The sequence below is a fragment of the Drosophila takahashii genome, chromosome 2L, assembly GCF_030179915.1.
Source record: "Drosophila takahashii strain IR98-3 E-12201 chromosome 2L, DtakHiC1v2, whole genome shotgun sequence".
NCBI classification, from domain to species: domain Eukaryota; kingdom Metazoa; phylum Arthropoda; class Insecta; order Diptera; family Drosophilidae; genus Drosophila; species Drosophila takahashii.
In genome coordinates, this window is record NC_091678.1 from 12333724 (window position 1) to 12355840 (window position 22117).

Sequence of the window (22117 nt, forward strand, 5' to 3'; positions counted from 1 at the left end):
TAACTACTGGGTTGGTTATTGGAAGTAAAAAGTATGAATGAGGCTATATTAATGCGATTAACTTATAATTTGATAATTTAATAGTACCTAGTTATCAGAATAATAAAAACGAATATTTTTATTTTACAGCTGCATTTGGTAAATTAAATGATCTTCCTTTCATTTTTGATACTTTTGTTGAATAACAAACTCAGTATGGACACGAACCAATTCCAGGACTTTCAGTGGGTGGCAAAGACTCAGGACGCCCACGCAGAATTGAAAATGAAGAGCCGAACTGGTTGAAAGAGAAAAAGAGGTTGCACTCGAAAAATTTGTATTTGCTATATTACACATTAAAAAAAGTTGGCTAGTGAACACAAAATTATAATTATTTTTAAATTTAACATTATAATACTTATTTAAAGTTCAAAGTTTTGTGATTCCTAAACAGGAACGTCTTTGTTTTTTAAATATGCTTTTTTAGTGAGTTTGAAAAAATCTTTTTTCTGAGCTTAACGTTAAAATCACCGATGTAATTAGCGTTAGCGGCTGGGGGGCAATAAAGAGCACCGAAGAAGAGCGCTCAAGAGCATTGGGGGCGCGAAGCTTTTCTGGGGGCGTGAGAGAGAGAGAAAGCCGACCGAATCAGCCGTTTTTGCACTCACTCAATGCGAAATGCCTCCAAACCGCCAGAGAGAATCTATATAGAGGGGCTCCTCCGACTCGCTTTGAATAGGTTTTTCGCAGCGCGCGCGTTCGCATCGGAAAATCAGAAAAGCTGGCGAGCATTTAAAAACAAATTCGGCAGGTACAATTGTTAGTTTTTTCCCCCCACAGTTTCACTATTTCGTCGCAGATTTTTTGCGTCTGCAAAAATTGTCGTAATTGCAACGTGAGCGTTTACCGTTATTTCGTTACGTTCGTTTATTCGTTATTTGTTAAACACTCGTAAAATACTTGTTACGCATTTTGAAGAAAAAATACAACAAATGCAAAGCAGTGAAAATCAAAACAAAAAAAATTAAATGTTGGCTGCTTTTCGTGTTTTTCGCGTACGTGTGTGTTTGTGTGGTTGAGTGCAGCAAAAAAATTAAAACCGAAAAGCAACAAATAAATAAATAGAAAACAAAAGCAAAATCCAAATCAAAGGCAAAATACTTGCAAAGTAAGTTGATTATTTCAGAGTGTGCTTGTGTGTGTGTGCTAGCATATGTTGCATTATTTTGCATACCAATTTCTATATTTTTCAAATATTTTTCTATCAAAAATGGTAAGTTAGCCTTAAGAGTTATTTTAACGGTTTTTGGAGTTGTTTTTTCCATTGAGAAATATGAAATAATGCTTACAATATGTTAGCTTACTCACAAACACATTCAGGCAATACCGCGCACGTGTATTAGTGTGGGTTTGTTTTTGTTGCTTTTGCGGCCAAGTGGCAGCAAAACGTTGCAAGCAACAATAACAATGATGGCAAAACAAGTGCAGTCAGCAAAACCAACTCAACCAGTGCCTCTCGCGATCCCACTCTCTCTCTCACTCTTTCTAGTATTCCCCTTCCGCTCCCACACTCACTCCTTCTCCTTCGCACCCATTGACGCAACTGCATGGTCAGGGCTTCTTTTACTGTTACAAGGTTTATGCGTGGTCCCGTTTGCAAAATAAATTCACGATAAATTAAGTTTACAAATTGTTCTTAAATTTGAAAATTAAATAAATCAGTAATAAAAATAATACATAATTATAAAATTTTAATAAAAATGTAACAAGCGCCACAAAAATACCTATAGACAAAATTAAACAAACTTATTTAAATTCAATCTATATTTTTAAAATAGTGTACCTACTTACCATTTTGTGACTTATTTTGTCCACCAAATAGTTCATGATTTATAATGCATAAACGTAGCAATTCACTATGGTCGTCTTTGGATTTTGGCTTCGCGTTTTTTGCTCTTCGCATTTCGCTGCTCTCTTTGCGCCAAACAAAGCTCAGCCGACACTTGTCGCGCCTTTTGGGTGTCCCATCTCCCACCGCCCACTCCCTGCCTCACCCCTTTTTACCCCTTGGTCCCCCTGATGCACGTCTGTGTCTTTATATCTTTTATAAGATTTGCTTTCGTACACTGAGGAAAATTATTTCTTATATATTAAAGTATGTCAAGATAATACATTAATTTAACATAATTATTTAATGAAAAAAAATCTTTTTTAGATAATACCCTAAATAAATCCTTTTAAAGTGAACACAACACACTTCCCGAACTTCCTACATTTTGCTTAAAGTGTAATCTTTTTTGCTCTACCACCTCGAGGGGTTTTTCGCTCAAAGCTTTTGCGAGTTTCGTTCGATTTCCATTTGCTTTTAATTGCATTTATGCATTTATAATCGAGTTTGACTTTGGTAAGCTTTTTACTTAGGCATATGCTAGTCCGTCGACCAGAAAGGCGGCTGTTGCGAAGGGGAAATCTGCTCTTACAGATCCACAAGTCTCAGTTTCGCCCTTTTTGGTAGTGAGATGTTTGGACAAAGTTTTGTAATTGGCCTTGACGCCGATTCCAGACTTTCTGTGCTACTAAAAGGCAAAGTGCGAAATTTTAATGAGATAATTTATTTGCAATTATAATTTGGTTCATTAAAGTTAATTGAATTTAGGGCTGGCGTAATGTTCTTAGCAAAAGGAATGACTATGGTTGTGAAAAGATAAAAGGATTGTGATTAGTGCGAAATCTATTGAGTGATTGTTTTTTAATAATTTTATTTTCATTATTCAGATTTTGTCACCTTTATTTTTTCTTCAAACATTATTTTCTTATCACTAAAGAAACTAAATTTTAAAATCTTTTCTAAACATTTCGGTTTTGAGCGAATAAATCATGACTATAGAGAACTATTATTCTACAAATATTTTTCATCTTTAATTTATTTTTTTTTAAATAGTTTACTTTTCTAGCTGGAAAAGTAAATATTTTAAAAAGCCTCTATTTTTCGGGACACACTTTTCCCAACAACTTTCCAACTCAGCTCGACAGCTGTTGCATCCTAAACAAACATTTCTGTGCTCAACTTGGTCCTCTTGAAAGCTCAATCAAAGTCGCAGCGCCCCATATATATCACCCACTTCGCAGAGACTCTGCAACCTTCTCCACCCCACCTCCGCAAAGTTGGCAACTTAACATATGTTTATCTGCTAATCATGGAAATGCGATGCGGTGTTGCAAAATATTTAACTAGAAAACCTCGAGTAAAAAGAGGGAAATAAGCGAAACAGCTTTTCCACCGAACAACAACATGGGCAAAACACCCCTCTTACCGGTTTCCCACTTTCCCAGCAAGGCGACCATATGCCAAAAAGCTAAACCAAAAATCGCACACACATTTAGGGATACAACGAAGCACGGACAAAAAATAAGCAGGCTGCTTTGACATTTCGTTGTCTGGCCACGCGCTCATCTCGAACCAAGTCTCCCATAAGGGATCTTGCAATACTAGGGTGGAACAATAAGTTTGAACTTAAAAAATAAAAGCCTTCAGAGATTTATATTTGTAATTTATATATTTGCCTAATTAAAAAGTCCAAATATAATTGTAAGCTCTTTATTTAATTTAGTGAAATTATTTATTTATTAGTACTTTCTTGCAATGTAAAATCCTAATAACGATTCGTATTCTATAGCCTTTTAATAAGTGTTCAATTTAAATTAGGAAACGAAATAAAAAACTATTTTAATTTAAGTTTCAGGTGTAATGCAAACAAAATATTGTAAATGTTTTATTAGTTTATAAGGATTTTATTGCATTTAGTTTATAAGGACCAGGGAAATGAAATGTATTGCTTTGATTTTTGATTTATAATTTTTTAATATTTTAGTTTCAACTTCGATGCACCCTGCTATAAACCTACATTGAGGCACACATTTTGTACATTTGCACATCTGCACACACAAATAATTCGCTGTGCTATGTATGCCAGTATGCCGAAAAAAAGGGCAAGACATAACTTCACTCGCTTTTGTCGCTGCCCACGCGTCATGTGCCCCAAAAGCCACCTCCCACTAAGCCCGCCCGGCCGCCCACTAAAACCACCCGCTAAAAACCACCCACCGAAAGGAGAGCTCACCCACTCAACCACCGTGTATGCCCCAACATTTACCTTGTTGGCCCGAAGTTGTCTCCCAAACATTTGTTGCACTCTTCGTGTAGAATTCGTTCGTTTCTCACCATGCTCGGTATATTCACCAGGCTTTTCACGGTCCCTCTCTCTCAATCGGGGCCTCTCTGTCGGTCTTTCTCCGCCTTTCTCTTTCTCTGTTTACATTGCTCTCTTTTTTGAGGTAACCGTCGCCGGTCCGACGTCATCGCAAAGGTCAAAGAAAAGCAGCGAGAAAAAACTATGTTCAAAACCCACTATTACACCTAGAATAAAACTAATGACTTTCAAAATATTGTTTTGAAAACAATTTAATTATTATTAATTAATATATATAAACAAATCATTTAGTTTTAGGGTTACTGTTTTTTTTTAAGTAATTTTTTTTAGTTATTCGAAAATAGGCAAGTGTCATATGGCCATAAATGTTTTAATACCATATTTTGTTTTAATTTTTGATACTAAGTCTTTTTTTAGAACATTTTTTTTTTTTTAATTGGGATATACTTTTTTGATTAATATGGTTAATTTTGTTGAGTGTATTAAAGCTTTTTTGGGAAAATTAAGGGGTGCTGGCATCGTAGGTTGGCAGAAACTGACTATTCGTAGGGCTCTGGTTGGTTGCCATTGCGTGGGGCGCCTTTGGTGGGTCTCCAACCATATGGTCAACTCAATGCACAGAGCAAATTGCCACTTGGCAGAGGCGACGCTTCATTTGCTTTTCAAATTGAATAGGATGCGTCGCGACATCGGCGGGCGTCTCATTGCCACCCAACTTAACCGAATATATATATTCCTCACCTCCCTTGCATTTGAGGACTCGTCTTCCGCTAATTGAGACATTTGTCAACTTGCGCAAATGAGCAGTCATTTCTCAAAGGCATCCTCTCATTGGCCAAGGGAATTAGGAGACACAAAGCAATGGTGTGTATTCCCGATTGCATCTTGGTAATTTAATCAATTTATTCCTAATGGAGTTATTAAAAATTTTGGAAATGGCTTTACGAGCATATTAATTAAAGTTTTAGCATTAGCTTCTTAAAAAACTTCATTTAATCAGATTTGTTTTCTTTACTTGTTTATTTAGTAAAAATATTTCCTTAAATTTAAAGTATTATTAAAAACATTTATTTTAGCCGAACTTTATTTGTTTACTCGAAAATATTGAAAAGTATGGGTAAAGAAACAACTTCGGCGACTTTTATAAAGAATTTTATACTTTGCGTATTACTGCCAAATATTTATATAACAGAGCAGACAATTTTTTTCACATTGTCCTTAAGCACAAAGAGGAGGTCCTCTGTCAAAAGATCTGGGTATATGGGTTTACTGCGATTGTTGGTTTTTAGGAGATACTTTTTTTGTGATAGGGCTACTTGAAACGCTTGGACTTCGCTAGCATAGATGAAGATTGTTTTGTGATGGTGGATAAACTGGAAGTGCCCTGGAGTCGAGATTTTTCAGCGGGTTTTGGATTTCCAATTGGCTCCGAGGACTTGACAATCTTCCTAGTGACTTTTTTATCCATACCCGATATTAAGGGACTCTTCTGCATTAACTTTTTTTTGTTTTTAACTATCTTAGGCTTCTCTAAGATCTCTTCCTTGTCCAGGGCATGCATCTCATTAATAAGAGTGTCGAAGGTCATATTTACCATGTAATAACGACCTTTTTAATGAAAAACTTTTAAGAAAAATTGACAATAATATTATTAACATATCTCACCATCCAACTTCTGGAGGAATCCCAAACGATGGCCCATCTCTAGGGTTTGTTTCACAGGCACTTTCAGCTCATCCTGCGGCAATTCGGTATTTTTAGCTATGGTCACCACGATTTCGCGCAGTGTCGCCGGCGCGTTCAGCAACTGAAGCGTGTGTACTATAATAGCCCCATTAAAGTTGGGCATATTTTCGATTTTTAATGATACTAATGTATACTGTATTAATGTGTGCTATCACTAAAACCGATTCTAAGAACTGGGAGCTACGAGGAAGTGGGAGCTACGGGCGAAACACAAAATTAAACTGGATAGATAGAAGTTCGATTTTAGGCACACTAAATTCTCAGATTGCTATGATATTTTCAGAAATATTTTTTTAAAAACATTTAGGGTGTTCAATTGCGTTGCAAACGTTGTAAAGTGTAAAAGTGTAAATCAATTCCAACAACAATTTCTATACAAAATAGTTTTCAAAAGTAGGCCTTGTTAGGCCCTGTATAGAAATTGTTGTTGGATTTGATTTACACTTTACAAAGTTTGCAACGGAATTGAACACCCTAAATATTTAATTTGTAAATTGAAATCTTTGTCTTTGTGAGTGCTATAAAATATGAGTTAAATATCCAAAATAAATTTTATAAATGTATTTAGACTAAAGACGAATTTTTGTCAAATATTTTATTTACTTTAAAAGAATAATAGAGCTTAAAGTGTTATTTATTTGAATATAATTTTAAATGTCCCATCTATGAAATTAAATGTAACACCGATGGGAAAGTGTTGAGTTTCCTTTAATGCCAGATGTAATCTGAAACCTTGGCCAAGCTTAAATCGTCATCCAGTTGGTAACAAGATTTACGTCGACTGGCCGACGTCAAGCGTTTATCTATTGCCCTTACAGAGGCTGGCCAATATACAGGGGGAGTTAGCCATATCTATCAATAATCCACGACCAATAACAACAGGAGTGGCAAAAGAATTGAACAAACTTTCCCGCACAGTGCTGTCCAATATTGGCTTCTGATATTTACATCAGGGACGCCTTTTGTGCTGACGTTTTTCGCTGTTGCCACTACACTGCTGTTCCTAATCAGCGTGGGCTAAATATAGAATCCCTGACCGCCCACTCGCAAACTCTTCGGTAATCGCCCCCAGAAAATATACCATATGGAGGTTTAATTAAACTCGGTTGTGCACAAAAAACAGCAAACAAAAGAAGAAAAAAAACAAAGAAAGATGTTTATATACAAAACACAAAAGGACAAAGTTTTCGATATCAATCATGTTTATAGTGGCAATTAAGGCTTTAACATCTGTCAAAATCAACTGACAAGCCAAGATGTCAATGCTTCATGCATCATCGTCGTCATCTCTGGTTTAAGTGATGGAAAAGCTGAACGAAAAAGCTTTAAATAAAGTTAAAATAATATTATTACTTTGGAAGCTCAACAAAAATATGGCAGTTGCAAGGATGCAAAGGACAGTTGGGAAAATGCAGCGCTTTTGTTTATCCCTGTTATTGACAGTCAATGGTAATTTAATCAAAAAGTGTCAGAGATGGCCATATGGCAGGCATTGAAGCGTTTTATTGGTCGTCGATAAAAAACAGTTAAGAAATATGAAAGAACAGAAAATATTCAATTAAAAAACTTGAACAAAAAACATAACTTTCATAAAATATTTTAAGCCAGTATTTAAACTGCAAGTTTTTAGTTGCTAATAGAAAAAAAAGTTTGGATACTAATTTAATTAAATAAAAAAGGTAAAATATGTCCAAGCTAATTATATACATAACATTGAATTACTTAAAATATAAATTATTAAATTATAAATTGCCTATAACCTCGGTGTTTAATAGTAGCTATAGCTTCTGTGGCCTTAAGCTTTTTAAATTATTAAATTAAAAGAAAAAGCTAAGAAGTCATTTTTATCGTTGTAAAAAATGCCCGTAAAAGTTAAAAATTAATGTGCTAGTTTACAATTGCATTACAATTTTAATTTTTAATAATCCCCGAATTTTTTTTCGTGGGCAGCGTTAAAAAGTGTGCTACAATTTTTGCCCCAACCTTTTATAAGTATGTGTGTATGCAAAAATGGCTTTTGTAAGTATGTTAAAAGTCTATTTGATTTCCGCTTTTGGGTGCCTAAAAATAGAAGCGTCGAAAAATCAGGGTCGACAGCTATCTGCCCAAAGCGAACATTTATTTAACATGTTTGATGTTTTCCTCGGCTAAATGTAGCATTTTGACTCCAACCCAAAACAAGCAAATGGCCGGACAACCAGGAAATTCGTTTGTTGATTGTTTGGTTTCAGCGTTCCTGCACAGTAGAAATAAAAAAGGAATTACCCAAAAAAAGCAACACATTGCCGGTAGGAAATTCTTTTCTGAAAATGCCATTTAAAATGCAGTACAAATGTTATTTTAACACTTGTCAGTGTGCACAGAAACAGAAACAAACCATGAATGCGTTTTGTTTTATGGAGTCGGCAGGTGAAAGCATAAGGCATGTTTAGAATGACACGTTTCCCTCTTATTATTTATGGCAGATGAGAAAAGTTGAATTTTCGAACAATGGGGATGATGGAAAGGAATTTATGGGTATTTCACGAATATTTATAGATTCGGAAAGGATGGTTTCAAGAATTTATTAAAAAGTAATAGTGTTAGAGTTAGCTTTAGTGCAATAAATGCTTATGGAGAATAAAATAATAAATCAGTTAAAGTAAAAGCAATAACCATTTATATTATCCATGGGGTTGGTTAAATTAAAAAATATCCCAAAACTACCAATATTATCTAAAATAATTCCTGAAAATTAAGATTTTTAATATACTTCCTACCTTATCAATATTTCCTTTTTATTCATTGAATTGGTTTAAGTTTAATTCCTTAATCAAATATGCCCAATTGAACGTAAATCCTCTATATCAAACAAGCAAACACAGTGGCTCGTGAAATGACACAACTTCTTTGACATTTATACAGAGTCAACCTACATATATGCAGTTGCACAGTGAGCTCCAAAGGTGTGTGTACGTGCGGAAAGTATATGTACATGCGTGATAAACGACAGCTTCTGCAGGATGACAGTCATACTTGCTGTGTTTTATTCAAAAGGATGACCTGTCCGGCAGCCCCTTCCCTCATTTTCCTTTATTGTGTCTTTACACCAAAAAAAAATAGGATTTATTCGAAGGGTTACCTTAATTTCAATTCACTTTTATTTCATTTGTAATGTACATTTAAAATCGATAGATTTTTAAAGGGTGCATCTTCTCCAAACCAATTTATTAAAAGTATTTATTCTTATAAATTTCAAACGATTAATTCATAAATTATATTTTCACAGTTTTATTTGCTCAACAAAGATTAAGAAATATTTAAATTTGTATTAGGCTGTTATATGAATCCTCTAGGCATTATATTGCCATTTTATTTATATTAAAATATAGATTTCAATTTTTTTTTTGTAAAATAATAAATATTAGTGTTTATAAGATAATTGCTTCCTAAACTGCTTCGAATTTCTTGTTCGTGTCTAGTGTTCTCTAGTGGACTGTGTCTGCTGACCGTGTTTTCGGTGTATAAAGACCATGCAAGTGACAAATTATATGCACAATGGTGGGGCAAAGGGAATAAGGGGAGACAGATGAGTTGTGTGGAAGTGTCAGCATCAGTGTCAGTTTGGGTTTTACCAAGTAAAATGCTTTATGTGCAGCCAGCGAGACATTTTTGGCCTTGGTAAAATATGAGTTGCATTTTGCAGCTACCGGGAGACTACAGGCAATAAACTTTGACCTGTATGTGCCACCTATGAAGGTATATGTGTGTGTCATATACACCCTTTTGGTATCTCGTATATCAACTAATTGCACTTTGTTTATTGTCCATGTGTGTGTGTGCGCCATCCTCGTTTTGTGGGCTTTGTAATTTTGTTTTATGTCTGGGACGTGCCGCCCTGGCCAATTGGAAATTTTATACCCATAGATTGTCAATTTTAATTGACTTGCTTTCCATTGCAAAACAGACGGGCCATCTGTTGTTGCGAAATGTGATTTGCATTTTGTTGACTCACAGATTCGCAAGAATTAAAGTGAGGCTAAGTATCAACACAAGATACACTGTTTAAGACATTTTGATTGGATTTAAGTCTTCTTTTGCTTGCTTAACCAGAATTATATGATTATTTAAATTTAAACGGCTTTTTCCCAGTGATGCCTAAAAGTATGCAAAATGTTTTGTTTTATTTTTTAAATGTTTACCAGCAGCAACAATTTTTCTCTCTCCTAAATTTTTTGTCTAAGTCAATTAATTGAAGCCATTTCTTCTGCTTCCTTTCGGGGGGTTCCCCCCAGCGTCTCGTTTGACGCTGAGCGTTTGCGTCATTTTCATGCGGGCAACTTCTACGCACTTGCGTCTTAATTACTCACACCGTAATTTTGGTGCGCCTCCGTTGCTCCTCATTTTCACCCGACTTTTCCGGACTCCGTGCGTTTCCATTCCGTGTTCCGCCTTAAATCCTTAAGCTCCTTTCACAGTTTGCCTGTCTGCAAGCCGCTTTCTACATTTGTTTCCTATCTTCGCCGAGGGTATTTCGATGATGGTTATAGGGCCATTTAGTGAAATGTATTTGTTGAAAGATTGTGTGTTGATATTTTTAAATGTTTAACAATCTGCATTTTAAGTTCCAAAGCGTTTTAATAACTAAAACTTCTATTACCCCGTTTTATTTTATTTCAGTTAAATAGGTTGTGATAATAATGAATGATGATAATAATTGATATCTCCAACTTGATTTTGTTTAAAAGTGTTCTTTTAAGGGTATATGGTGTATTCGTATAGTTTCCGAACTAAAAGTTTTTATCAGAATTTCGCTTTTGTCTCACCCACACAGCCATAAGAATCTGGGCTAAGAGGTGCTCGCTGATTTGGTTGGAGTTCGCTTTTTATACTCTATCCAAAAAACACGACATTTCGATTTTAAGAAGAAGGTTTACATACTGGGATTAATATAATTTTTATAAATAATTTACATGTAAATTAAATCAAAATTATTTAAACAAATTAACACTGACAGTAAATATTTTCTTCCAATATTTATACACATTTTTTAAAATTCTATAGCCAATTGAAATAATTACATTTGAACCTTAAACTTTGTATTGCCCTGTAAATTATAAAATTTATGTTACTCTCTGATCCCACAAGAGCATTTCCTCTTCGGCTTATAAAGCCCTTCTCCGCGTGCTTATCAGTTGTGGGGCTTAGGCTAGCGTTCGTGGGGCTACATATAAATTTCCCTTTTGTGCGGCTCCTTCATCAGCATCCTCCTCGTCCTCCGCATAGTCGTCATCATCGTTGTCTTCAAGGACCTGCTGCAACATGTTTGCATTTCATTTGTTAGCAAGTTGTCAACATTTTATCTATGTTATTATGTCTTGCCTACTTTTATGCTCCTTTCTTTTTCTTTTGCTCCCTTTTTGTTATATTTTATCTCCTTTTTTTGTTCGCGTTCCTGCTTAGCTTAAAGGTAAGCCGTTAAAGTTTTCAAGAATGGGATGGATAGCGGGTTGAGGGGGCGGTGGTCTGTCATTAGTCAAACGTCATGTCATGTGAATGGGGCGTGATGAGCGTGCAGCGAATTTATCATTGGGCCGCATCTAAGATAAGCCCGGACCACGCGGCGTATGAGCAATAAAACAAATTAATACTAATATTAATTATACGCCGCGTGGGACCCAAATGCCAAAGATCAAGAAGTGGCAGGCCGAAAAGAGTATGCGAAACATCAAAAGGGTCAGCAATGCGCAAAATTCAAACATCTCTCATTTCCGATTCCTAGTCCAAATGGAAATTGGAGTCGTAAATGGTTTTCTAGTTATTACTATTTGGGGTTACTGGGTGTTCTTTTCCCACTGTTCAAGGGCATATTAGTTTGACGGAAATGTTGGTAATGATAAGATGTGTTTCAATTTATAAAAATAATATAAAAACAACCCGAAAATTTAAAAGAAAATAAAAGAAAATATTTGGTACTTTTTATAAAAATACTATTGGGTATTTGACGATCCTAGCTCTATTCTGTAACCTTTTAAATTTTTTTTATGTTGTTTTGCCGGTGGTCATAAAATTCAAGTCTAACTTGTTGCGTTTGTAGAGCTGAAAGCTCGAAATTGGTTTCTGTTTTTCGATAGTTCCTGCGGGCAAACGCTCACTCATGCGTCGTGAGAGTGGGTAGTCCTCAGAGAGAGAAGGCAAGAGAGTGATTTCTAGAAAAGCAGAGAGAATTTTTGGAAAATTACTCATTTCAGAGAGTTTGTAGAGGGTTTAAGTGTTAATCTGAGCGCAAATATGAAATCCTGAGTTTAAGTTGGCGCTGCCATTTTTTTGAATATGTACCAAAAAATCTTTAGTCCAAAGAAAGCATCTTTTGGGCAGACTTGACAAGAGTTGGTTGTCACATGGAATTTTAAATGAAGATTAAAAAGCCCCCCAAATGTTTTCCTACCAAAAATATACATTCAATATATAGTATATTCAAAATGTAATTGGTTTAAAATTTCAAGAAAGTAGTTAAGTTGAAAGTTTTATTTCGGAAGTTTTTTATTTATAGCTATACCATGAAAAGGCACCTAATATAAAAATGGCTATTTAAGGAATTTCCAACAATTCGACGAAGTTTATTAGTCTAATTCATAACGTAATATTTTGATACTTTTAAAGAAAATATTTTAATTATATTAGATTTTTATTGGCACCCAGGACAGAAATCAATTTAATTATGCATAGTGTTTTGAAATGAGTACTTATCCGTTCTCCCGTAAAGCTTGTTGACTTGGCTGGGAGGGTCTTCAGCGCAGCAATATCTTTACTTATGCTGTTGCTTTATTATTTTTTTGTTACCATCTTGCGGCGCTAATTAAATTTGTTGGCTTACTCACACACCGAAGCGTAAAGGCGCACAAGGACATGGCCACACACAGATAGTAAAAGTATCTGAGCCCCCTTTCCACAAACCCTTTGCCCATCATTCCTTTGGCGTTGCCAACTTAATTGCATTTTTCCAAGTTTGCGGAGAGCGCATCGCATCGTTTTGCAACTTTTTCCCCGCAGCTCGGCTTTATTGATACTACCCACCTACTAACGCCCAGTTGAATGACTCTGACTTTCATTTATGACCAGGGCAAGAGGTGCTTATTAAATAATTTCTGCAAATTATTTTATGGTCACGCATAGTTTAGCTAAATGGGAACACTTTAATTATGGTTTCCCTTTTTTATAATTTGTCCCCCTTTCTAAATTTCGCACCCACTGATTGTGTAATTATTGGACTGTGCAAATATTGGTTTTATTTGAAAATGTTTCTGCATTTCAATTATGAAATCGCGCGTTTGGAAATGGAAATGAGCTCACAAAAATTTTGCGGCTATTTTGTAAACAGTTTTCCCGGCAAATGAAATGCACTGAAATATTATCAAATACATTTAGATAATTTTTCCAATTGTTTTCACTTTGGTTTATGATATTTGCTTTGCGGCCGGCTTTTAAGCGAGCATAAATATAGTTCCATGTAATTAATTTAAATAAAAACATTTTGTTTGTTTGCAGAGAAGCGCAAAATTTCTAAACAACAATTTTAGCAAGTTCAACCAATTAACGTTGCCTTGTTTGGTTTGCTTTAATGAGCACTGTTTAATCATATTAAATATTTATAATTTTGCCCATCTATTGACCAATAAATGGCAAACATTGGAAAGGGTTGATTAAAAATTTATGGAAAACTAATTTTATTTGATTTAGTTTGACTTTGACCAATTAGCAAGATGTAATCTAAAGAATAATATTAGTTTTCCCTAAGTCACGTTAAAAAGTCAACAATAGGTATTTTACTCAAATGAAATAGATATTGAAATTAATTGAAAAATAAAAGGATTTTAAATGTAATTGGTTTTGAAAAAAAAAGAATATTAAATATTGAATGACAAAATCTTTAGAATCAAATCAAATGACTTAAATTGTATCTAGCCTACTTAATATGTCGAAGGGAAATAACACATTTTTCTACAAGCAGAAAAGCAGAAAATATTTGCATACAAATCCAATCAGAATTTTCATTATTTTGCCATTGAACCTTTGATGCCTGAGCTTAGTGTGTAGTCTCTCGAAATATTCCAACATATTTAAGTACTGTAAATTGAATAGAAAATAACTTCCGGTATATTATATGTATTATTCATTGATTCGGCTGGCCACAAGAACTCGCACAGCACATTTTCTGGTGTCTGCCGGCCGGACACATTGCTCATACGCCAGGTCGGCCGCATAAAATATTGAAATTGTTGACCAAAACGCAATTTACACATACACATCTCGCATATTGACCAATCTCCGTGTGTTCTGTTCCGTGTACTGGCATGTGGCAAAAAGTTGTTGAATAGATTTTCATTTGCATTTGTGCAGATTTAGCTGATTTTGCCTTTTGCTTTCGATGTTATTTTTTGCACTTTATTTCGTGTGTGTTAGGTTTCATTTGATTGTCGTTGTGGCAAAATAAATTTAAAGTAAAATGCATTTAAATAAAGTGCTTAAGATTAATCCAAATTTATTTACCGGCATTAAATATTTATTAACGGGTTTATATTTCACTTTGATTGGCCATCATTTAAATTTGTTTATAATTGGTCAACCAATTGTTGGTTAAATGATAGACAATTCAGTAAATTTTGTTGGCCAAAAATATTTATTTTCATTTATTTTCTTGGCTCTTTGGCCTGTATACGTTTTACCAACAAAACTATGCTTTTCAAACAAAGTAAAGGGAACTCCTTCCACAAGTTGTGCAAACATTTTCAGTCAACGCTCTCCTTTTCTACTTGCATTTATGATTTCCTTTTAATTAAAATAAATATTTTATGGCTTTCAATAAACAATCTCTGCAGAGGAGCAAAGGGTCTGAAGGGTAAAAAAAAACAACACAAGTCAAACTTTCGCCTCGAACTTGAGAGGGCAAAAAGTTGATTGAAAGTGAAAAACTCCTTGAGTTAAACAATTTTCCTTCTGTTTTCCGTTTCGTTTCAGGCATTGCCAGTCCAGAAAGGTGTAAATAATTGAGGCCCAAAACTTGGCCCTTATGCTTATCCAAGCTCGGCTTGAGTGACTTCGTTTGATTAGCAGCAACATGACACTTTCGTCGAGAATGTGCCAAGGCAATCCCAATAAATTCCAGCTGTTGTCACAGCAGAATCTCAATTTGCAATCGCTGATTAATGCAATGATAACCAGTAATAATTACTAATCAACAAAGAAGATACAAAACATAAAACAAAATGGCAGCAGCTGTTCTGGAGATTAATGAAAGCAAATTGGAGTTGGTGTGCGATGAGTGCGACTATTTTGCCTCAACGGACACGATATTTATCGATAACAGTACCCAAACCGATGGCTATGATGATGATGAATCGGAGCTAAAGCCCCTGAAACCCAGGTTGAGTCAAATTGTTGAGGAGGATTTGGAAGTGGAGGGAGCAATCAAAGAAGAGGACGAAATGCAAGTGAAAACAAATGGTATACGAAACGATAATAATAACGATAACGATAGTGATGGGAAAGCCGCGATAAACGGTGGGGAATCAAAGGAGACCGAGGATGATGTCTTTGAAGAACCTCCGATTGAGGAAAGGGTTGTTCCGGTGGAACCGGTACCTGTTGAGTCCTCGGATGAAGAGGAAATCGACGATGTGGCCAGACTTACGGAATTAGCACTGGGCATGGGCTATGCCCGCATCATCGACTACGATAACTTGCGCATTATCGAACATGTTATCGAAAGTGATGATGAGGACGAAAACGATGGGACTGCAGCTGGCACAACAGCAGCAACATCGGCGGAACTGCAGCAGGCCTGCCAGGATTTGGTGACTTTCATCGGTGAAAGCTATCAGGTAATCGAAAGGTCAGGTCATAATCGTGAACCGCCGGCAGTGTTGTCGGTGGTGGACAACAATAATAACAATCGGAGCAGCGAAGTAGCCACAAATGGACGTGGCCCTATTAATGAAAGATCAAAGGCTGGCCGGAAAGTGCAAAACGGACAGCAAGGCAATCAAAATCAAAAGGCAACCACCAGTTCATCTGTAATTGCCAACAACAGCAGCAATAGCAGCAGCACTAGCAACATCACAGCAGCAACATCATCAACCAGCAGTGCTTTGATAAAGGCTTACAAATCGAATCTGACCCCTCTGGCTCCGCCCTTTCAGCCCGCCGCCTTGAAGGCCAAGCAGCTGCAACAATCGTCGCTGGCCAGCGGCAACATGTCGTCGTCGGTTACGACGACAACAACTACGTCCTTGGGTTATACCGCCTACGAGCAGACAACGGTTTATTACCAACAGCAAATTCAGCAGCAGCAACAACAGCAGCAGCAGCAACACCCACAACAGCAACAGTTGTCACCCAAGCAGCAGCAGCAACAGCAACACTGTGCGCAACATGGCGGCTTGCCGCATATTCATGGCGCCCAACTGCTGCCCGTGCAGTTGATCACCTTGCAACCTAATGGAGTAACAGCAGCTGCTGCAGCAGCAGCAACAGCAGCAGTTGCTGCAGCAGCAGCCGCCGCAGGAGCAACTGTGACGGCAGCAACTCCGGCTGTAACAGCAGCAACAGCGGGTGGTGCCACAGCAGCAGCAGCAGCAGCATCTTTGACTGGCGCCGCTTGGCCACTTGTGGAGGCGCCAATTTACATTGACATTAATGGCGAATATCGCAGCTTTTGCCCGGCACATGGACCGCCGGCAGTGGCAGCCCCAAATGGCGCCATTGCCCATCATCCTCACATCCACACTCACAACCATCCCCATTCGCATTCGCATTCGCATCCCCATACTCATCCACATACCCATCACGCACAGCAGCAGCATCAACAGCAACAGCAGCAGCAGCAGCTTCATCATCACCATCAGCAACATGGGCAGCATCAGCAACATTTAACGCCAACGGCGGTGACAAATGTTAATGGAAATATTGCACAGGCAGCGGCGGCAGCAGCAGCCTCAGCTCCCAGATTGCTACTGCAACTGGACGCAGCAACTGTCCAGCAGCAACAGCAACAACAGCAACAGCAGCAACAACAGCAGCAGCAACAGCAACAAATCGTGGCCGCTGGCAAGCGTAGCAAAGTTTATCGAGGTGAGTGGCCGTTTTATGACATTTGTTGTACAGTTTTTATTCCTGTCCATGATGCCTGGGGCTATTTGGGTCCATATAGTTTGTCCAAGGAATGGCCCATGCACTGTTAAAAAATAATGGGATCTCTAAAAGGTTAGAAAAGTGTGAATCTAAAAAAAAAATAAATATATAAAATAAAAAATATATATATATCATAAATAAACAAGTATATAAAATAAATAAAAAAATATATATTTCAATAAAACTTTTTTTTTTTAAAAGTTACCTTTTCTGGGATCATCTTTTAAAATAAATTTTAACAAACATTTATTTTTTAAAACTATTTGTGAGAGAATTTTTTAAAATTCGAATTTTAATTATACTGGAACATTTATAGTAACTTCTTTGATAAATTTAACTTTAATCGAGTTTTTAAATTGAAAAGCCAATATTACAAAATTATTTCATTTATAATACGATGTCAAATAATTTTAGTACTAATAATATTTAGCATAATATACATTTTTTTTTTAATATTTTTAGCGTTTGCTAAAGTTATTATCTATTAATATTTAAAAGAAAAACTGATCCTTGGGGGTAAAAAATATTCTACCCAATACACTGGATTATTTCTCTCAGTGCACTGACCATGTATAGAGTCTGGACGATCTAAAGTGTCTTCCCAGTAACTTTGGCCATTACTTTCCGCTTTGATTCATGGTGGCCACATGTAGGATGAGAGTAACATGGGCAACCCGAGACCCCATTTCCGGACCCCCTGCCCCTCCCCTCGCAGGATCCTTTTGGGCCGCCGTCTGCAACCAACCAGGGACTTAATCAGTTAAGCAAAGCTAACTGAGCCAGCTTCGGCCGACTAACTGGGCTCTTTAGTATGTACTGTGTGCGCTGCTTTGGTCAGGGTTAAAATTAATTTCGAAACCGTTGGGCGCTCCCTTTGTGTTTTCGAATTGTTTGCCTTTCGACTGGCCGCATCTGAGGTAGCGAAAGCAATGGCCAAGTTCTTGGCTTGTTTGCTCGGCTTATTTGCCAAATAATCTGTTTGTTTGGCCAAGCAATAAGTAGTTCCTGACCCGGCATCAGTTGACATAGGCAGGTTGGACTGTGTGTTGACCATTGACAATAGAAAGAGCCAAAGGTGAATGCAAATTAAGAGGTATTTGTTTTAGCCGCAAAGCTAAAGCATTTTATAATTAATAAAGTGGAGGAGATGTGTGTAAAATAAATGGTTTAATAAGGGATATTTGGGGATATTTCTTAAAAGATAATGTAAATAAATTTAAGGAAAAATTCTTGTTAATAAGGCATATTTTTAATTTGAAGATTTAAAGAACAAATTTTTTTCATAAAGGAAATTTACTAGAATTTTAAAAAAATATTAAAATTTTGATATCTAATATTTTTTTCATCGATGTAATCGAAACAATATTGTGAAAATATCAAAAAAATCGATGATTTTATAGCTCCAATATTTACCTTAAAATGGTTTAAATAAATAAAAAGAAAAAATATTTTAAATTAGCTTAAACTTAAATCCAAATAAATTTAAAGATAAATCTTTATTGATATATTGTCTTATTTTATGGTATCTATTATATACGTATTTCTATTTACTGTGCAAAGTATATTTGTGGAACTAATTCTCACTTCTCTGTATCTCTTATTCAAACATTTTCTTTGCCCTACCCACATATCAAAGGGCAATCCTCGACTTAAATCCTGAACTATTTGTCCTTTTCCATTGGCGACTATCAACGGCATCCGCTGGGTTCGGTTCGACACCTGGCAATTGGCCTCCAGAGATGACTGCTGGCTGCGTCTTCTGTCGACTTTATCCGGCTACATCTAATCCGATTCATTTTTGCCATTTTCAGCTGTGTTTCAATTTGCATTTGCCTGGGCACCTATCTATTCGGGTTCGCCGTATACGGATCGAGTGTAGTGCATATTGAAGTCATCACAGTTGGCGACACTCCCAGGCAATTTTGTGCGCCAACTTGACCATATCCAGCTGTGTGTATGCAGATGACACTGTGTCACCAGAGTCCCCGGATTCTTCCCCTTTTTTTAGTGCCTTTTTTTGTTTTGTTTTTGTTCCACTGCCAAGTTTGCCGGGGAAGTGCTCTTCCCCTTTAGCTCCGCTCATTTTGCATGTAGATATATATAATTTTTTTCCACTGGCCCGCCACACGCTGTGGTCTTATGGACTCCTCGATTTTTTTTTTGGTTATGTTTGAAGCTACCCAATGCAACTTTGTTGCCTTCTTCTCCATGCAATCTCGCATCTCTGTCTCCATTTCCCTTGGTCGGCTCTTTCGCACGCACAGAGACATTCGGTGTCCATTTCCCTTTGTTGCTGCGCCGCTTTTTCGCAAATTTTCACTTACACATACGAATTTTTCAGTTTTTAACTATTGGTCTTCCTTTTTTTTGCAAGCCAGGCTTTTTGCCAAAAACATTTTTTATCTCCGTTTAGCTATCTCTCTTTCTTCACAATCTGGTTCGCTCTCTCTCTCTCTGTTTGTTCCCTTTTTTGTGATGGGTTTCATTTGTCTATTGTCGCTATTTTGGTGATTTCTTTTAGAGGGTGTTCTGAAAAGTGATTATTTTTATTTTCGATTACTAAAAACATTAATTTAAAAAATAACCTTCTTTGGCCTTATAAGACGTTTTGTGATAGTTTTGGTGTCTAAAATAGGCAACAATATATTTTAAACTTTAACTTACTTTCTAAGTGAATTCTTACTTCACCTCAGACTTTAAGGCACCTAAAGTGACAGTATTTCAAACCCTTATGATTTGTGTTTCGTAAATTAGTAAATTTTTAATTAATTTATAAAGGTGCTTAAAAGTATGCATTAAAAAGCGCCGTTTTTGCCCGAATTGGTTTCCTGGAATGGGAAAATCTCTTGGCTTGTTGGCTCTTTGGTGAGAGTAAAGTGCGTAGCATGTGGCATGCATCATTCTTGCCGACTGTCCTCCGTTTTTCTCCGTCAGTCGACTGTCGCCAATGTCCACATCCCCTGGACTTTGCACATTCTCATCCTCGAACCCAACCTCGCATCCACATCCATGTCCATTTCGATGTCCCCATGTCCAGTGTCAATTTGTACCATCTCCATTGCCTTTTGGCTGCCAGTTGAGCGGATTTCTTTTTCCATTTTTCTCACTCTTTGTTTTTTTCGAATTTTTTTTGGGCTATGGCCAGTGCAGGATCAGCCGCCTGTTGTCATAATTTTAGCACTCTCTATGCGTTCGGTTTTTTTTACTATTTTTTTTTATTTAACTGGAAATGCGTTTTCAACCCCTTCCAACGCTTTTAATGTCATTTTCTCTGGTTGATTCTTTTTTTTTTGTTGCACTGCCTCCGTTGAATTTGTTTATTTTTCATGGTGTAATTTATTTGAGGCTCGTTGCCGCTGCCTCTGTTTGCTGGTAGTCGGTAGTTGGTAGTCGGCATCCCATTGGTTTATGGCTTGTAAGTTGTTTATTATTAATGTTTGGCTTATGCTGGCAGTTGTCGGGCCTCCACTGGGCTGCTCTTTGGTTTTTGGTTTTGTTTGGTTCAGCTCAGTTCAGTTCTGTTCGGTTCGGTTTGGTTTGGTTGCACTTTACGGGCATGAGCTCATAATGAAGTCATAGTTATCTGCCCCGCCCCCCGCTTTTTGCCATATCTGTTGGCCATAAAATATACGCGTATGCGTCATATTGCGACAATGCTCTCGGTTCCGTTCTGTTCCCCCTTCCCAAGTTTCAGCTTCCGAAAATTTACCCGCTCCCATTTTCAAGCCGAACTGCATGTTCTTGTGCATTAGCAGCACTTATGTGTGTATTATTCGCATTAGTCATGCAGTGTCTGCATTATGTGGCTTTATGTAGGTAGATTTATCTAGCTGGCCAAAATGCAGCCAGTCTTGGGTCTTCGAAATGTCTCTGAATATTTTCTTTGAATATTTAACATCATTTAACAACATAACTTAGTTTAATTAAATTTGATAAATAAATAAATTACACTGTGCAGCATTTTTAGTGCTTTTTAAATTTACCTCGACGGATGCTATATTTTTGGATTCGTTACGAATTCCCAAGTTAAACTGCGTTTTCCAAAAAGTTCCCCGACACAAGGGTTCTTAGCAAAAGGACCTCAAAGTTCGAAAAATTCTGAAATTGGACAACTTTCCAGAGCTCTCAGAGACAAACGAATGCATTGTTTGATTCGATGTTAAAGTTTTTTAAAAGATACACTCTTTATCTTTTAAACCCCATACTTAGAATAATTTTAGGATTTTTATTAAGGGAGAAACAAATTTTAGAAAACATAGTCAAAAAACATAAAAGCATACAGCTGCGGTCAAAATAGTAGTAGTGTTGCCGCCCTGTGTTTTTAAAGGTTTGTTGTTGTAATTTATCTTCTCCTGGTAATATTGTATAAATTATAATTGTACTAATAGACTAATTGGATAAGAAAAGTGACAACAAAAAAACTTTTAAAAACACAGGGCGGCAACACTACTACTATTTTTACCGCAGCTGTAAGTTTTTTAGTTTTTTGACTATGTTTTTTGGAATTTATTTCTGCCCTAAAAAAAACCCTAAAATTATTCTAAGTATGGGGTTTGTAAGAAAAAAAGTGTATCTTTTAAAAAACTTTAACATCGAATCAAACCATGCATCCATTTGCCTCTGAGAGCACTCGAAAGTAGGCCAATTTCACCATTTTTCGAACTTTGAGGTCCTTTTGCTAAGAATCCTTGCGTCGGGGAACTTTTTGGAAAACGCAGTTTAACTTGGGAATTTGTAACAAATCCAAAAATATAGCATCCATCGAGGTAAATTTTTGATGCTGCATAGTGTTATTAATCCGTATTTCAATATTTATAATATAAATTCTAAGTAATATAGATTTCAAGGAATAAATATTCTTAGGAATGCACCAGCTGATAGCAATACTTTTAATATTTATTTAATAGTTTATTGACTTGTAATTAATTGATAGATTCGGAGAAAATAGCTTTCGCACGAAAAGTGTAATTTTTAGTAACGCTCTATATTGTACATGATTATCAAGAATATAA

The 22117-nt window shown here is 36.4% G+C and overlaps 2 protein-coding genes across 2 annotated transcripts in view; one reads left to right on the forward strand and one right to left on the reverse strand.

Annotated features, from left to right (window-relative positions):
* Positions 1-753: 753 nt before the first annotated feature.
* mtgo (miles to go) overlaps positions 754-22117 on the forward strand; it is a 135850-nt gene continuing 114486 nt past the window's right edge. Inside the window, exons 1-2 of the mRNA XM_017158568.3 lie at positions 754-1147; positions 14934-17045. Coding sequence (XP_017014057.2) covers positions 15182-17045 — 1864 coding nt within the window. The 5' untranslated portion in view covers positions 754-1147; positions 14934-15181. The remainder of the gene's footprint in view (positions 1148-14933; positions 17046-22117) is intronic.
* On the reverse strand, positions 5274-6165 carry LOC108068792 (uncharacterized). Its single transcript, XM_017158575.3, has 2 exons — positions 5856-6165; positions 5274-5798 (listed from the first exon to the last, which is right to left on the reverse strand). The coding sequence occupies exons 1-2, from the start codon at positions 6037-6039 to the stop codon at positions 5503-5505; spliced, it is 480 nt and encodes a 159-aa protein (XP_017014064.2). The 5' UTR covers positions 6040-6165; the 3' UTR covers positions 5274-5502.

Bases quoted from the DNA above. Each gene is read 5' to 3' on its own strand.
- LOC108068792 (XM_017158575.3), bottom strand. From the start codon at position 6,039: ATGCCCAACTTTAATGGGGCTATTATAGTACACACGCTTCAGTTGCTG. The intron at 5,799-5,855 runs GTGAGATATGTT...TTCATTAAAAAG, and splicing joins ATTCCTCCAGAAGTTGGATG to GTCGTTATTACATGGTAAAT.